Consider the following 19,048-nt stretch of genomic DNA (forward strand, 5'->3'; position numbering starts at 1 on the left):
TAAATTTTTGGAAAAGATTAATTTCTATAACTTCTGTGAACTGACCACACAGAATATAAAGGATATAAAAAAACATTAGGAGTCAACTGTCCACAGTGGCCCTTAAGATATCAGCACAATAACACGCTCAGCAAAATATTGTCTAATTATCTTTAGCGATAAAATCTTGGAAAATATTATTTTTAACATTATTAAAAATATTAGATATAATTTTTTTTGTCAGTATCACACACCCCTACTGACACAAAATTATTTGCTGTGGTCACTTTGTCACGTCCAGTTTAGACAGCCTCAAGCTGTTGGTTTATTTCATTTTTTGTCACAGGGATATAGTGTGTTTCAGGTTGGTTCCATCCTTAAAATTTCAAAGATTGCAGATCATAAGAACAAGGTCAAGCCAGACATTGGGGACAACAAAACTACAGATCAGCAGAGGGCAGCAGAGGTGCTGATAATGATTGGCTTAGGTAGAGCAAATTTCCATCGTTTGCCAACCAGAGGCAGAGTGCAGGTGTTCAAAGGGAGCTTCTGCAAACTGGAAGTATAGTGTGCCAGAAACGTGTCCTAGACCAAGACCAGCAAGCAGTTACCAGCACATCAGCACACCACCTTAGCAGAGACTCAGCCATAGAGGATGAGGAAGACACCTCTTCTACCGCTGAAAGTCAAGACAGATTATTTCAAATCAGGAGCACAAGAGATAGCCTCTCTAAATGGATTTGCACTGATAAAGAAAATGTCATTGAAATATAATGCAGCCACTCTGTCCAGTGCCCCAGTAGAGAGACTCTTTAGTCTGGGGAAACTTATCATTCATCACTCCAAAGAGGAATAGACTCTCTGACCAGACGTTTGAGAAGCTTCTGTTTTTGAGATACAGCCACTGGTTTAATAGTTAGGATGGAGAGATGGATGGATAGCTTGGATGAATGGGGAAAATTAATTGATGAATTGGTTAAATGACTGGGTTGTTTGGATGAATTACTATGGTGGATGAATGAATGCATGCATGGATGGATGAGTGTTAGGAAGGAGCGTATCGACTGATGAATAAATGAATGAAAAGTTGGATTAAAGTTGGATTTATGCAGCAAATGACAGTGATTTGAATAGAGGCAGAGGGGGTTACAACAGTACCCTCTGCTTGACCTCTACTGTGAGAGGAGCACTTGTGTGACTTGTATATGGCCAATGGTCAGAGATGGCCATAGAGTTTTATTTTTTATTTTATTACATGTTATATATTTTTAATTCACAAAGAGTGTATATTTTTATTCTTTTTATTTATTTTTGGTACATTGTTCAGTATTATAATGAGAGCACTTCTTGTTAAACTGTTTAATTTTGTGAGGAAGAAAATACTTCAAGTAGGCTACAGAATGTCTGCCAGTTGTGAAGTTGTGTGACAGTTTTATCATTTTAATTTGCACTACAAAGAATGTATGTATATTTATTATTACCATTTTTTTTGGTACATTTCTTAAGAAGCACAATTTACTTTTAGACTTATCTGTTGGCCAGTTGTGGTCTGTGCAATAAATATTAAAAGTTCTAAACCATCCATTGTGTTTTATTGCTCCACTATAGTAATGATAATATTTACAATAGTAAACTAAATTTGATAGATGCCTCTCACATTGTCCTACAGCAAGATTAAAATAGTGTAGATTAGTGTACAATGTTTTATAAAACTGATCATTTTGCAGTGGTCTCTTAGTTTTTTTCCAGAGTTGTGTATAACCCTTAATGTTATAATTACTTTTTTTATTATTATTAGTTTATATTGTACTTTATTTTTAAGTGTAACACAAGCTTTACCATCATAAGTAAAGTGGCAAAACTGCATCAAACATCTGTGTTCTAGTTATTATATCAAGCCCCTTAAATTAATATGTATCAGTCAAATATGCTAAGAGCTCAGGTGTATAAGGGCAATATTCAGGTAATCATAATTTAATTGCAATGTACTTAGGTTTTTGGTACCCTCCCAGGGCATGCATTTTATTCAACGTGAAGCGGATCTAAACAGATTCAGCGTCCAAATTTGATTGGTATGAATTTCATAATTCCTTGTGTTAGTTTGTTCTACTGTTATTTAGATGTGAAATACTGTTTGACATCTTGTAAACTTCTGTAAAAACCCACCCATAGTAAAAGCTTCTTTCCAAATATCGAAGGTCCGGTCTTCTTAATAAAGCTAAGCACAAGCTTTACTAACTTCAGAGACGTGTACTGCTGTTAGCTTTGAAAAAGCCTGAGACAGGTTTGTAGGCTATAACAGAATTTAGGATTGAAAATGAGGATTGATGGAGAACTCTTTACCCTGAACTTCGGGCATTCGTGATTCATGAAAGCTGTAAAAGTTATCATGTTTGCAAAAAGCCATGACCTTTAATGTCATTTTAATGTCATTTCCTCTGTTTTATTGCATTATTTTTGTTCACTGGGGATTGTGATACAGTGAATCTTCGAGCAAATGTTCTGCAACAGTAGTTTATCTCATTATTTTTAATGTCAAAAAGGGCACATGGGACAGCAACTTAGTTAAAACAGAATACAGGTCTAGTTTTTTCTCTGTCCCCAAATATTAAATAGCTGTAATGGGTGAGACAATCTGCAGGGTGACAGGTCCAGACTGGTGACCAGTTGTCAGCAGTTTCATTAAACAAAATGTCCAACATCCTTGTTTTTTTGAAAAAGGAACTTGTGTTCCTTTTTCATAAAAACAAGGTTGAGCATGTAAAAATACTCTTCGTTGAATGATTTATAAGGCTTTTGTCCAGTCACCAGCTCCTTATCCCTTACATTTTTTCTGAGTTGCTAAAACACATTTCTCGAAACCATCACTAATTTTCTCAAAACCTTAAACACATCCAAATGACAAAAAGGTTTACTGTATATAGTAAACATTTTACAATTTACAAAACACACACACACATGCCCAAGAGAAAACACACCTAAGTTTGGTGAATATACCAAAAACATGTTATACTATATATTTTATACCAGTCGAGGTCAAAATTTACATCCCCTTGCAGAATCTGCAAAATGTTAGTTATTTTTTTAAAATCACAACAAAAGGCACAACAAATGTATGCATCTGCAAGTTTTATTCCTCAATTTACAGTTTTCCTCGATTGCTAACACACAATTCATGAAACAATTCACCACTTTCTCACAACTATAAACACAATCTCAAAATTACACACCAACTTGTGCAAACTTCAAACTTGCAGGTCAAAATCAAATAGTTTAGTCAAAAACATGTTCTCTTTTGTCAGACTCAAACTTTGGCCTCAGATGATACACAAACCTATCAAATACTCTACTACTAGACTACTTCACGGTCTAGAGAACACTATAGTGAGATCAATTCAAAACACTGTTACAAAAACCTCCTTTTGGGAAACAGGAATCATTTTGCTATTCAATGACTGTTACAGTATACGGCATAAATAGGGGTGCAGATACAGTAAAATTCAGCAATAAACTTTAAGAAATGTTTACTTTCATTACACGACTGTAAAGAGATCTTACAGTAGATGAAAAGCACTAGAAGAGAAAAGTTCAAAGACCAAACAACTGAATATACAGTAAACACACACTGGAATATACTGTCAGTTACTGTAAATAAATAAATTAATTCATCCAGCATCCACTGCCAATTTGCATTACAGTATTGGTAGTATCCTTATTTGTTATAGTAGTCTTCTGACAAAAGACTTCTCTGCCTCTCCTAGACAGTCGTCTCTCAGTTCTGCAAAAAATAGAGTACATGTAATGACTACTTGGCTACAAATCAATTCAATAGTAATGAGTTTAAGGGTGTACAACATGTGCTACAGTATTTACTGTACATAGAATAATGAAATTTCTCTCATCTGAAGTACTGCTGCTGTGTACTGTAATTATACCGTATGTGTAAGTAGTATTGAAACCCTGTAGATGAGCCTGTAGGCCAACTTCCCTCATGGTCAGTCCACGGAGAAGAACATGGTCAACTATAGTGCTTTGTATTTCATCAGGAACAAATTACCTTTGACCTCATCCCCTTCATTTTCATTTATATAAATTGAGAAACGTGTCTTTATTTTGAGAACTGTATGAATGGTTTAGAAAATTGGGCCAATTGAATCAGTTATAGTGTGTTAGCAATCGAGAAAAACTATAATGTACTGTAGAGTACAGTACAGTACAATACAATACAGCAAACAACAACAAAAATAATTATTCTGCCCCAGAATCCCGTCTTTGGTCTGGGACAGGCCAAAGAACCTTGTCAAAAATCACAGGCTATATTGGCCCTGGCCAGAAATCCTCTTGCATGCCTGATCCAACACTGGCACACATCAACTGAAATATCCAGGCAGGCTTCTTCCATGGCCTGGAGGAGGTGAACACAGATGTAAAGTTCTCGGTCATATACTTTCCATCACAATGCAGAAAAAAACCCTCCTCTATAGGGTTTAGAAAGGGAGAGTATGCAGGCAGAAAGAAAAAAACTCTTCATCTTTCTCCTTCTCTTCCTCTCCGTACTCCTCCTCTTCCTCTTCCTTCATTTCTTCCTCCTCTTCTTCTTCTTCCTCCTCTTCCTTCTCCTCCTCTGCCTACGCTCTGGTGTCCTCGACCTCTTTCTTCATGTCTCGCTGGCCCTTTTATCTATCAATCAAAGGTTCTGATTGGTGTGTGATAAATTTTGACTCCTAGTGTTTCCACTTGGGTAACTGTGTGCTAATTGAGCTCAAACTGTGCTGACAATATTGAATGCTAGTGCTCTCTAAATTACCACATGGTGTAAGCCCTGAGAAATGTAGGGATTTGTGTGTAGAGTTTTGCAGTAACAGTTCACCAAATCTGACTCATGTGTCAAAACAGGGGAATAGTGTTTATAGTTTAAGAAAATGGGTGTGCTTGTGTTTGAACTAAAATTTCAAAACCATAACGCCATTTTTAAAAAAGCATTTCACATTCTTTTGAACAAATTGTGATTGCTTTGGTATGCAACTGATTATGTACATTTGTCTGCGGTTTCCTACATTTTCAGTTGCTAATATCATGTTGCTCAAAATGTATTATATAGTTCTCTTTGCTATAGTCTTACCCTTCAAAACATCTAGTCATTAGTTCATCATATAAGTCATTAAATGCAAAATGGTTGATCTAGTTGTCATAAACTGTCAAACATATTTTCTACACATTTCTATTAAACTTTGTAAATTTGCCATGAATTGTGCAGATGAATCTTGACTTTCACTAATGAAGAGTATATATATCAACCAATTATTATAAACCAGTTCTCTGAAATAGCTCAAAGGTACATCTCATGAACCTTCAATTGGAAAGCATATATAGACAGAGGACAACACAAGACTTACAAATTCTGACAATGGACTTTTTCATTTTTATTTTCGCCTTTGTGTCCATATTTCTTTTTCTTTTTTATTTCACAATGACATTGTAATGTATTTTATTTTTTTTCTGTCAGACCACTAGTAAAAGTGTAACTGTGAATCATATCCAGTCTTTTTCAATCAATATCCCACATACAGTAATGTATGGTGGCCGAGAGCTCAATGTGCTGCAAATAGAAAAAAACACCTGCAAATTAAGAAAACAACTTCATCAATTTGACAACACATGCTCTGCAAATACTCACAACACAACCAAACAAAGAAATGCGCTGCAAATAAATTAGTCGTAAATATTCACTGGATGGATATATCCTACTTAAAATGTTAAAATGCAAAGAAGAAGATTTGTTTCTGCGGAGCTCCGCTGGGGGGCGCGCCTGCTGCAGCTCCTCCGCCCGCCGCGTGCGCGTCCTTCCGGTCATGGCCATGGGATGGATTGCCTTGGTGCAGTGTTTTTATTTCTTCGAAAGCACTGATTGTGTTTCAGCCATATGGTTTCAGCGACCCCAGAGTCATGGCCTGCGATTGCATGATGGATTTTACTTTACTTTGATGCTTTTCTTCGCCTCGCTTTGGCCATGTCATTCAAAACCGCTGGCTGTATGTTAGCATCCCAGCTGAGCTGACGGTAACTCACGTCTGGATGATTTAATGATGAATACTTTTGCTGATTTTTGTGTCTGTGCATGTTTGTCTCTAAATAGATTATAAAGAGTGGAAATCCCCAATTCAAAGTCGGAACTTATGTACAGCTGAAACTTTAAACTGGACAGCAGCACGTCATTTAAAAATCACATACTGTATATGCAGGAACAAGCTATAATAATGGTCTTACTATAACGCACCGTTCAGGTGTCTTTTAGTCTTAAAACGCACAGCACGCTCAGACTGTCACAGGTGTTATTATTACTGGAAGGGTTTCGTCTTTCAGAAGTGAAGCAGAGAGGTCCGGTTGCCATGGAGACGGAGAGTGAGCATCATGGGATGTTTGTGGATCCGGATTTTCCTGCTGCCATCTCCTCACTCTTCTGTGACTGCACCACGCCCCTCCCCAAATTGTTGGGTGATGTCACATGGCTCCGCCCACAGGTAATATTATGTAGAAAACATACCTTTCCAGTGAGCACACATGAAGACCTTCTATAAGAACTGATTTTCATTTATCTAGGCTTTGCTTGTGTGGATTTTAAGACTATTATGAAGTACTCCTAAATATTGACACAATTAACTTTTGCATATATATGTGTCAATTAATATATAAGCGTCAATTTTACAAAATTGAGATTTATACATCATCTGAAAGCTGAATAAATAAGGTTTCCAGTGATGTATGGTTTGTTATGATAGGACAATATTTGGCCGAGGCAACTATTTGAAAATCTGGAATCTGAGGATGCAAAAAAATCTAAATATTGAGAAAATCGCCTTGTAAGTTGTCCAAATGAAGTTCTTAGCAATGCATATTACTAATCAAAAATTAAGTTTCGATATATTTACAGTTGGAAATTTACAAAATATCCTCATGGAACATGATCTTTACTTAATATCCTAATGATTTTTGGCATAAAAGAAAAATCTTTGACCCATACAGTGTGTTGTTGGCTATTGCTACAAATATACCCCAGAGACTTAAGACTGGTTTTGTGGTCCAGGGTCACATAATCATTTAGTAAAGAATTTACTGGCTCTGTGTCCAAATCTCTATACTGTATCATATCATAGGCAAAAAACAGTATGTGAGCAAAGTAGTACGTCCAAATTCTTATTCATAAAACAGCTGCCTGGATGACCTATAACCATAACAGTGACAGCATGACAAATTTCATTCATAATACACACATTCATGCTATAAAGAACATACTTTTTTAATGGTTGTGAAGTAAGTTTCAAACCACATGTAGTACCTACTGCACAGGATTTGATTTCGGACGCAGCATGGCTCTTTAACAATGTAGATTGTAACAGACCAACTTTACAGTACTTTTCCTTGCATATATTCCAGGAGATCTGCAAGCAGCCTCAACTCTTCCCCAGTGACCCTGTGGAGGCCCACCCAAAGCAGGGCATTCTGGGAGACTGCTGGTTGCTCTGTGCCTGCTCCATGTTACTCAAGAACCAGTGTCTTCTGAACAAGGTGAACACTGTCAGGTTTAATGTGTAAGATGTTTCACCTTAAATGGAAATAAAACGCGTTTAATAGATCGCAACAGTCATGTTCCAGGAAGAAATATAATGTTGTACCTTCGACTTTTTGTCCAATTTTCAAATACCTTTTTGCTTCAAATAGGAGTTAGTAATGTTGTGATTCACTTTGTAGCTAGTTGGTTTGGCTAATAGATTTTAACAAATACGATTTTTAAAATCCCTATGGGAAAAATGAATGGGTAAAAATCCTGAAAAAGTGGGTGGTCACTGTTGCACTCTGTTATTCAGTTATTTTAAATGCATAGCATGAAACTTCAATCATATTTCACACATTAGACTCATTCTAAAATATTATGACAACACTGCTGTGGTTTCTTCTTTCATAATTCTATACAAAGACTCTAGGTGTATTTTTATTATGTGTTTGTGTTTGTTATCAGGTATTTCCACCAGAACAGCCTTTATGGGGTGACCGTGTTTACCGCGGTGAGTTCCGGTTCCAGTTCTGGCAGAACGGACACTGGACAGAGGTACGGGTGGATGACCGACTGCCCTGCATCAATGACACTCTCTGCTTTTCAAGATGCCAGAGCCGTAGAGCATTCTGGGTAGCACTTTTGGAGAAAGCATATGCCAAGTAAGTGGAATGAAGGTTTTGGTGTAGTATAAAATATAACTATAATGTGTGAACTAAAGCAAAGAATAATAATTGACAAGCTGTTAATTGTTCTTCATGCTAGGTTATGTGGTTCATATGAGTGTTTGTGGGCGGGGCAAGTATGTGAGGCAGTTGTGGACTTGAGCGGAACCATAGCGGTACGATGGAGTCTAAAGGGAGCGGAGTCTACACAACAGCCCAAAGACTCCCAGACTCTACACACACCTAATGGGACGAGGCTGTCTGAACTCTCACTGGAGCTGAAGGAGCGATGTGCCATCAGCTGCTGTGTTCACAGCGCCCCCACAGGTGACAGAGGAAGCTTGCTATTCTTGCTATTCTGATCTCCAAACAGGAGCTTATAGCTGAATTGAACTTGTCATAATTGATGAACTTTCCAACTTTGACACAGCCATTACATGAATACATTAACTGAAACTGAACAAAATTGAGTATTATAGTATTTGTTAATATTTTAAATGGGATTTTATGTTCATATTTTCAAATTTAATTTTAATGACAGTTTAAGTTAATTTTGTTTTATTAGTTTTTTTTTTATTTCTGGGTTTTTTAGTCATTTTAGCACTTTATCTTAAATTAATTTTATTTAGAAATATTTCAAATTTCATTTAGCTTGTTATTTGTATTTTATTTTATTTCAGTTAACATTAATTTTATTGCATTGAAATTATTTTTAATAGTCTTAGTTGACAATAGCAGCTATTGACTAATGATTATAGACTGCAGCAACAATAGCTAATAGTTTACAGAACTATATAAAGTCTCTCATTTACTCCTTAAATTTGTTGCTGGCAACTCTATAGTTTTTAGAAAATCTTTCACAGAATACTATAGGGAGTATTTTGTAATAGTACTGTAATAGCTCTAGTAATTGGTTTGTTGTTTGCCTCTCTCTGCAGGTGTCCCAGAGCTTGGCCAGTTCCACGCCATGGGTGTGATAGAGTGGACAAACGTGACTACCTCTTCAGGTGAACAAATGGAGCTGATCAGGATACGAAACCCCTGGGGCAGGAGGAGCTGGGCTGGCGTATGGAGGGAGGGGTATGGAGTGAAAAACTGCTGAATCATCACATACGGTCCATTTTTGTTTTGTTTTGTTTGTTAAATACCTTATATTGCATATATTATTTATTATAAATAAATGTTTTTAGAAGAATTTAATTTATTTTATTTTGGGGTTATATTATTGATGAACAAAGTGAGAATTACCAATATTTTTGCACTAAAATGTGATTCTTTAAACATTTTATCTCTCTAAAATGAGTGGTTATAATTATTTCAGACAAAATTATTAATATTATAATTCTTAAATAATTAATTACGTTAACTGTCCCTAGAAAACCTATTATGTTTTTCTTTCCAATATATTAGTGGTCATTTACTTGTTATGTGTGGAGATCATTATTCATTCATTTTACTATGATGAATAAATAGAGGCAATTCAAGGCATTAATGTTTACCTACAGAACCACCACTGGCTCTGCACCCCTGTACCTGAATTCATTACTTCAGACTTATGTGCCCTCTGGACGCTTGCGTTCTGCAAGTCAACATCACTTTATTGTGCCATGTTAAAGCACTTGCGTATCAGTGCTCTTTTGTTGATATTGATTGCTTCCATTGTCCTCTTTTGTAAGTCGCTTTGGATAAAAGCATCTGCTAAATGACTAAATGTAAAATTTTAATGTAATGTAAGTAGAGGAAAAGTTGTTTGACTGCCACTGGGGGCGAAGCATGACAATCATACGCAAATGTTGCTTATAGTGGAAATGCAGCTTCTGTCTGAATGTTGTTTTTTTTCTGTCTCTCTGTACAGTGGGTCAGGTTGGGCTTCTCTGGAGCCCTCCTGTTCTCAGGCTCTACTGGGCCGCACAGCAGAGGGGGAATTCTGGATGGATGAGACAGAATTCAAGCAGGAGTTTGATGAGGTCACAGTGGGATATCCCATCAGTGATGCAGGACACCTCCAAAGCATCTACTCAGGTATTGTCTATCGCAGAGTTGCCCAAACTTTTTAGAACAAAGGTACAAAATTGTGGTTGTAGGCCATGGGCCAAAAGTAAATGTTGCTTCTATATTACTTGAAAATGTATTACATTTTACAGTTGTTTAAATAATTAAAAAATGTATAACATTTAAAATTTTTATTTATTCTCACATTCACTTATTTAGTTTTTTACATTTAAGTGCAAAAGTCAAACAAATTGTTAAAAACTGAAATAAAGAAGAAAAGAGGATATGCTTCAATGGCATTTTTTTTTCCCATTCCTCTTGTGATACGGCATGACAGACCAAATCACTTTGGCCTATGCATTCTTGAAAGCATTTGCATGACCAGTCTCTTTCTGTCTTATAAGTTATATACAGTAATTTTTTTTATATCTGGTGAATAATTTACAAGTTTAATAATAATGTGTGGATATTTATTTCATATACAAACCCGATTCCAAAAAAAATTGGGACACTGTACAAATTACGAATAAAAAAGGAATGCAATTATTTACAAATCTCATAAACTTATATTTTATTCACAATAGAATATAGATAACATATCAAATGTTGAAAGTGAGACATTTTGAAATGTCATGACAAATATTGGCTCATTTTGGATTTCATGAGAGCTACACATTCCAAAAACGTTGGGACAGGTAGCAATAAGAGGCCGGAAAAGTTAAATGTACATATAAGGAACAGCTGGAGGACCAATTTGCAACTTATTAGGTCAATTGGCAACATGATTGGGTATAAAAAGAGCCTCTCAGAGTGGCAGTGTCTCTCAGAAGTCAAGATGGCAAGAGGATCACCAATTCCCCCAATGCTGCGGCGAAAAATAGTGGAGCAATATCAGAAAGGAGTTTCTCAGAGAAAAATTGCAAAGAGTTTGAAGTTATCATCATCTACAGTGCATAATATCATCCAAAGATTCAGAGAATCTGGAACAATCTCTGTGCGTAAGGGTCAAGGCCGGAAAACTATACTGGATGCCCGTGATCTTCGGGCCCGTAGACGGCACTGCATCACATACAGGAATGCTACTGTAATGGAAATCACAACATGGGCTCAGGAATACTTCCAGAAAACATTGTCGGTGAACACAATCCACCGTGCCATTCGCCGTTGCCGACTAAAACTCTATAGGTCAAAAAAGAAGCCATATCTAAACATGATCCAGAAGCGCACGCATTTTCTCTGGGCCAAGGCTTATTTAAAATGGACTGTGGCAAAGTGGAAAACTGTTCTGTGGTCAGACGAATAAAAATTTGAAGTTCTTTTTGGAAAATTGGGACGCCATGTCATCCGGACTAAAGAGGACAAGAACAACCCAAGTTGTTATCAGCGCTCAGTTCAGAAGCCTGCATCTCTGATGGTATGGGGTTGCATGAGTGCGTGTGGCATGGGCAGCTTACACATCTGGAAAGGCACCATCAATGCTGAAAGGTATATCCAAGTTCTAGAACAACATATGGTTCTATCCAGACGTTGTCTCTTTCAGGGAAGACCTTGCATTTTCCAACATGACAATGCCAGGCCACATACTGCATGAATTAAAACATCATGGCTGCGTAGAAGGAAGATCCGGGTACTGAAATGGCCAGCCTGCAGTCCAGATCTTTCACCCATAGAAAACATTTGGCACATCATAAAGAGGAAGATACGACAAAGAAGACCTAAGACAGTTGAGCAACTAGAAGCCTGTATTAGACAAGAATGGGACAACATTCCTATTCCTAAACTTGAGCAACTTGTCTCCTCAGTCCCCAGACGTTTGCAGACTGTTATAAAAAGAAGAGTAAACTTATATTAATAAGTTTACTCTTATATAAATAAATATAAATAAACTTATTTTAATAAATATTTAAATAAACTTATTTTTCCCTTAAAATAATACATTTTCTCAGTTTAAACATTTGATATGTCATCTATGTTGTATTCTGAATAAAATATCGAAATTTGAAACTTCCACATCATTGCATTCTGTTTTTATTCACAATTTGTACAGTGTCCCAACTTTTTTGGAATCGGGTTTGTATATATTTATATATATATATATATATATATATATATATATATAGACTAGTCAGGGATCTGGAGTGAGGACTCAAATGCAGAGTGAGTGTCAACAGATTTATTAGACAAACTTGCAGACAAGACGAGAGAAGGTGAGGAGGGGAGTGAACACAGCTCAAACAATAGGCAGGAGACGACTAGTAGTCAGGCAGGCTGAGAGAGAGGCTGTAGGGTCCAGCCCTGGATGACAGTTGGCCAGAGAGGAGAAGGGACTGTGCAGGAAATGACCGGAGGTGGCAGCGGTGGCCTGACAGGAACACAAAGCTCGACCACTCCTCACTCGTGATCTCTCTTGGCAGTGCACTAGCTTGGATGTGAGGCAGACCCAGTGAGAAGACCGGTAGCTCAGCCTGCAGAACAGGATGGGACTGGACTGGACTGGACAGGACTGAAGACAGACAAGTGACTGGAACAAAACTCAACAAGTTAATAGATGGGGAGTACTCAGTAGCTTAAGGTAGAAAGAAGAACTAGCAACACAGAGAGGTTAGAACAACGAACTGACAACACAAGAGAGAAAGGGACAACATTATAAAGGAGGAGAGAACATGAGGAATAGGTGGGAACACTCAGACAAAAAAGGAGAGAACGAGAGGGACAGGTGACAACACTCTAAACAAGGGGGCGTGGTAACAGGTAACAAGGAGGTAGGACAGGAGGAGCACATGCAGACAACAACAAAGACAGAGCCATGTGCTCAGAAACAAAACAAGCATGGAAACATGAAACAGAGACAAGACTCACAAAACAGTGAGGGCAGGATCCTGACATATTAATGTGTAATTTCCCTTCATGTAGGAAGCTATCTAACCCATAGCCACCAGATTGGAGGCCGCTGGGTCAAAGGTCACTCTGCGGGTGGTTGCCGCAACAACAGCACTTTTAGCATCAACCCTAAGTTTTGGTTAAAAGTGTGTGAGAGAGGGGAAGTGTTGCTGTCGTTGATGCAGTATGGACATCCTGATCCACCAGCAGAGGGCAGCACTCATCAGCACCCACACCTCCAGGCCATTGCACTACATGTCTGGAAGGTTAGTTAATCACTAAACAATAATTTTTTAATGATCTAAAATGTTACATTATGTAATGTTAAATGTAATATGTTACATAGGTGGAGAAGAAACACTTTAACCTGATGCGGACACTGAACAAGCCACCACTTGTGTCACACACACATGCGTACGATCGGGAAGTGGTGGTACACACTCACCTGAGTCCTGGTTTTTACCTGCTTGTGCCCAGTACCTTCCTGCAGGGAGCGGAGGGCCGGTTCCTTCTGAGAGTTTATTCTTCCTGCTCTACTTCTCTTAGGTGACTGCACTAAGAGAAATATAACTTTATTGAAGTTTTTGTACGGATCAAAAGTTTGGGTTTGGTAATGTTCCTTTTTTATGTTTTTAAAAGAATGCTCACCAAGGCTGCATTTATTTTGTCAAAAAAAAAAATACAGTAAAAACAGTAATATTTTAAAATATTATTACACCTTAAAATTGTTTTCTATTGTAAAATATTTTAAACTGTAATGTATTATTCCTGTGATTGCAAAGCAGAATTTTCAGAGTGTCACATGATCCTTCAGAAATCATTCTAATACGCAGATTTGCTGCTCAACAAACATTTCTTCTTATGTACAAACAGTTGGGCTGCTTAATATTTTAGTGGAAACTATGATACATTTTTAGGATTCTATGATAAATAGAAAGCTCAAAAGAGCATCATTTATTTGCAATATAAATCTTTTTGTAACATTACAAATGACTTTACTGTCACTTATGATCAAGTTAATGCATCCCTGAATAAAATATATTTAAGAAATTCTTACTGACCCCAAACTTTTGAACTGCCATGTATATAATAATGACACCAATTATTAGTGGTCATATACATACTGTATCTAAATACGCAATATGATGCGATAAAGCTATATCACTTGTCTAAAATATCTGTATTTCTCTCCAGTGTAATGAAATCCCCTCCTCTTCAGCACTGTTCAAAGGGTGAGTGGGAATCCATCAGCTCTCATGGCTGTTGGTCCATCGGTTCTACTGCTGGAGGAAGTCGTAACTTCTCCACACATGGACTCAACCCTCGTATACCTCTTACTGTAACATATGACCCTGGAGGTAACAACGTAAAGGTCACTCTACGCCAAAACAGGCCTGAAAACTCCCTCCATGCCATCGGCTTTCATATTTACAAGGTCAGAAATGATACATACCTCATTTATAATCGGTTTTGAGTCATCTATATGACTAAACTGCTGAAAATCTATGTTTATTGTGCCAAAATTGTCCAGTTCTGTTCTGGTAACAGTGTTAGTTATAGTAGGTGTAGGTGTCTAACATTCAATAGTGAATCTTTTGTCATATGCCTTCATGATATTTAAATGTGTGTGTCTCCAGGTACCTGATGGTGACTCCCTGTTAACCCCTTGTGCCATGTCTCCAGTGGTTAGTTGTGTACCTCATGCCCACTCCCAGGAAGTCAGTTTGTTTTGCCGTCTACAGCCGGGCGAGTATGTCGTAATTCCTTCCACCTATCAGCCAGAACTCAGCGCTCACTTCACCCTGACTTTTACACGCAGGATACATCGGTAAGCACTCCGCCTACACTCTATTCAACTACTCAAATCTAGAAATATCAGTGAAAAATGTATTAAAGTCATAGACATTAATAAAATCTTATGTATTTAGATATCCAGAAAACTGTAATTACAATTTAACTGGTCAATGCACTGTGATTTAAAAAAAAATAAAAAAGCCCAGATAAAAACAGGTAAAATGTACTTTCATGTTAAGAAATTGTTGCTATTGACATTGAAATCTTTGGCTCTAGTACTAATGTTGTCAACTTCCTCAGGAAAGCAATGCAGAGTCAAGAGCTTCTGGGCCATGTTGTTCAGGAGGTAATGATCTTTCACCTCGTTTTAAGAAATAGTTTGCAGAACTCCAAAATCAAATTCTGTCATGATTTACTCAATCTCCTGTTGTTTCAAACCTGCATGGCTTTCTTTCTTCTGTGAAACACAGAAGATATTTTAGAATATTGGTAACTTAACAGTTTCAGTTCCCATTGACTTCTTTTGTATTGTAATACAGTGGAAGTCAAAGGGAACCGAAACTGTTTCACAGAAGAGAGAAAGTTATACAGGTTTAAAATGACATGAGTGTTAGTGAATGAATTTTCATATTTGGGTGGTCTATCCATTTATCTTTAATTTTCAGATGACCATCAAGCCACAAGCAATATATCAATCCAAAAATAAGGCATTACCAATGATTTTGTCGAAGATATAAAATAATCATAAATAACACTTACTAATGAATAAATATTTTTTCATGTCTTTCATAAAACATTTAGAGTTCCTCAATTTGAAAGAAACTTCACTTGGGTTGAAACTTTAAACAAGATATATATCAAATTTTGTCTATTTTTATTATATTATTAAGTAAGGATCATATTAATATATATTTATATATATTTTCCCAGCCTTCTAAAGAATTATTGCTAATTTGCTCATACCATTGGTTTTGTAAGATGCTCTTATCTCTTTTGCTTTCCTCTCACAGGTCTCCTGTGTCTCTGTGATGAGACGATAGTGAAATGCCCATGTTGAAATGAAGGTCTTCCCCACCATCTTCAGGACAGGAGTCTGATGGTGTAGCCCTGTAGGGCTTCGTCAAGCGTAATGGGAGCCATGGGTACAAATCACTCATCACAAACAGCTATGAATGATGGTATACTGTATACTGTTTAGGAATTTGCCACAATGGTTAGCTAGTCTTCCAAAAAGCGCTCCCTAAGGAGCATGTCAGATCAGGGTCATGTGACCCCAGTACATCCTAATTATACAGAATTATACAGAATTAGTCAACTAATCATTCAGACAGAGACTGACTCAAAATTACAGATGCGTGATTTTACAGTGGCTTCAAATGTGGCCAACTAATCAGAATTTTGAGTTGGAACTATACTTTTTAATAATAATAATATTAGTTATAATATATTTTGATTTTATTACAAGTTTTACATAATGTACTATAAATGTGTACTGATTTCAGACTTACAGTATTTATTATGAATTACCTTATTTATTATGCATGATCACATATTTACGATGATCTTTCAGTATTTGTCCTGCATAAAAGGCAAAAATAATCAACTAAGAAGCACCTTTCATTTTGAAGTGTTTCATTGACTTCAGCAACAAGCATTATTACAGTGTGGTTATTCAATATAAACACTTTTATATTCACACAGATTTATACTTGATCATGATATTTAAATTTACAGTGAAAAAAATAAGTAATAAAAATAATTGTTCGAAAATACTGAGAGAGAGAGAGAAAATAAGGATGCAGAAGATGAATAGAGATTTATTAAAGAAGGCGATTTATTGGCAACAAGAAGGGTAGACAGTGATTGAATAAGTGGGAGGCTCGGCGGCTCTACTGAAGCTCCAGCTCTCTCTGAAGTGTGCCGCAGAGTTGGAGCCCCTCACGCAGTCGCTGCCCTGTCGGCCCCTCTGTAACCGCTAATAGCCTGTGTGTGAGGGTCCGCAGGCCTGTTAGTGCCGCACTAGTGACGAACGTGTTGCGTCACTGCCCACCCTGATCCAGTGTCTGGTGCCGCCACACAATGACTTGTTATGTGAAGCAAATGCGCTGCTGTGACCCTTTCCTCCCCACGTGTGTGTGTGTGTGTCTGTTACATGTGTGGCAATATTCATTAAATTATTTTGAATTTAAATACTTGAATCCTACTTTGTTTGAATGCTTTGCAAAACATTCTTAAAACATGTAGAATTATTTTACACTCATTGTTATTCATATTCATTTTTATTTAAAAAGGAAATTTTACATCTATTCCCCAGTGACTTAGCTTACCGAACATTATATGACCCCCAAACCCTTAATAATTTAATAAAATGTAATTATATCAGTGCTATCAGTCTAGTTTCTTTTATTAAATCATTACCTTTTGATTTAAGTCGCCTAATGGATAGAGAGTTGGACTTGTAACCCGAAGGACGTGGGTTCGAATCTCAGGTCCGGCAGGGATTGTAGGTGGGGGAGTGAATAGCCAACACTCTCTACTCCCTCAATACCACGACTGAGGTGAGACTTGACAACTTGAGCAAGGCACCGAACTCCCAACTGCTCCCCGGGTGCCGCAGCAATGGCTGCCCACTGCTCCGGGTGTATGTTCACTACTTTGTGTACACTTGGATGGCTTAAATGCAGAGCACCCAGAGTATGGGTCACCATTCTTGGCCACACACCACTTCCCCCCCCCCCCCCCCCCCCCCCCCCCTTTCAGGGAGATCAGTTACAAAATCTATTACCAGGGTCAGCGAGGAATAGGGAGGGGTACGAGCTTGCCCACCGACAGATGGCAAGGAATCGAGGACATGGCACAGACTGAGCAACTGCGGACGTACCTGATGACATCACGGGACATACTGGGCTACCAGTACCGAGTTTGGAGGAGCGAGAGGGTCCATTGGGTGCCTGGATGTCCAGAGCCCGGTGCATTGTGAACTGAGCCCAGAAGGGAATGTCATTGACATTGACATTGACATTATGTAATTCTCATTGGAACGAAAGTCTTCCAAGTTTGGTGGTTCTGATGTCCTTGTCGATCAATGCCGCCACTGCTCCAGGGCCAGCTTGATGGCCAACAGTTCCCTGTTTCCGATGTCATAATTTTGCTCTGCCGGGTTTATTTTCCTTGAATAGTAAGCGCAAGGCTGGAGGCTAGGAGCCTCACCAAACTGCTGGGACAGCACTGCCCCAACTCCCGTGGTGGAGGCGTCCACTTCTACCACGAATGGCACATGGGGATTAGGATGACGAAGGATGGGGGCCGTGCTGAACGTGGTTTTGAGTTTCTCGAATGCTTCGTGGGCGCTGGGATTCCAGGACAGGGACTGGGGCTTCCTGCGGAGCAGGGTGGTAAGCGGGGTTGCGAGCAAACTGAAATCCTTAATAAAACGGCGATAAAATCCCAGGAATCTCTGAACTGACTCGGGGGTTGGCCATTCCACGACTGCTGTCACCTTCCCTTGGTTTATCTGGATATCTTCTTGACCGATGATGTAGCTGAGGAACTGCACGCTGGGGCGATGGAACTCGCATTTCTCTAGCTTCAGATACAGGTGGAGTTTCTGGAGGACCTGCTTAACGTGGTGGCGATGGTAGGCCAGGTTCCGGGAGTAGATGAGGATGTCGTCGATATAGACTATCACAAAGTGGTGGAGGAACTCTCGGAAAACCTCATTCATGAATTCCTGGAAGACGGAGTGGGCGTTGGCAAGGCCATATGGCATCACGAGGTACTCATAGTGGCCGGAAGGAGTAATGAATGCCGTCCTCCATTCATCGCCTTCCCGGATTCGAATGAGGTTATACGCACTTCGCAAGTCCAGCTTAGAGAAGATGTGGGCCCCACGGAGTTCCTCTAGAGCGGCAGGGACCAAGAGAAGTGGATATGGAAGCTTGACAGTCTGGGAATTCCGCGCTCTGTAATCAATACAGGGCCTCAAGCCCCTGTCCTTCTTACCCACGACGAAGAAACTTGATGCCGCTGGTGAGCTGGATGGTCAGATGTAACCTTGACTAAGAGCCTCCTTGATGTACTCCTCCATAGCCTTGCGCTCTGGGATGGACAGTGGATATACTCTACCCTTGGGGAGTTTGTATCCAGGCAGCAGATAGATTGCACAGTCCCATGGCCGATGAGGAGG

General features: G+C 38.4%; 1 protein-coding gene across 1 annotated transcript; it reads left to right on the forward strand.

The window, feature by feature from the left end:
* Positions 1-5,804: 5,804 nt before the first annotated feature.
* On the forward strand, positions 5,805-17,245 carry LOC306846251 (calpain-10-like). Its single transcript, XM_079379485.1, has 13 exons — positions 5,805-6,039; positions 6,343-6,500; positions 7,414-7,545; positions 7,997-8,193; positions 8,297-8,523; positions 9,135-9,276; positions 10,052-10,218; positions 13,102-13,334; positions 13,415-13,614; positions 14,263-14,503; positions 14,706-14,896; positions 15,163-15,208; positions 15,873-17,245. The coding sequence occupies exons 2-13, from the start codon at positions 6,369-6,371 to the stop codon at positions 15,900-15,902; spliced, it is 1,938 nt and encodes a 645-aa protein (XP_079235611.1). The 5' UTR covers positions 5,805-6,039; positions 6,343-6,368; the 3' UTR covers positions 15,903-17,245.
* Positions 17,246-19,048: the final 1,803 nt, after the last annotated feature.

Source organism: Barbus barbus (genome assembly GCF_936440315.1).
Source record: "Barbus barbus genome assembly, chromosome: 26".
NCBI classification, from domain to species: Eukaryota; Metazoa; Chordata; class Actinopteri; order Cypriniformes; family Cyprinidae; genus Barbus; species Barbus barbus.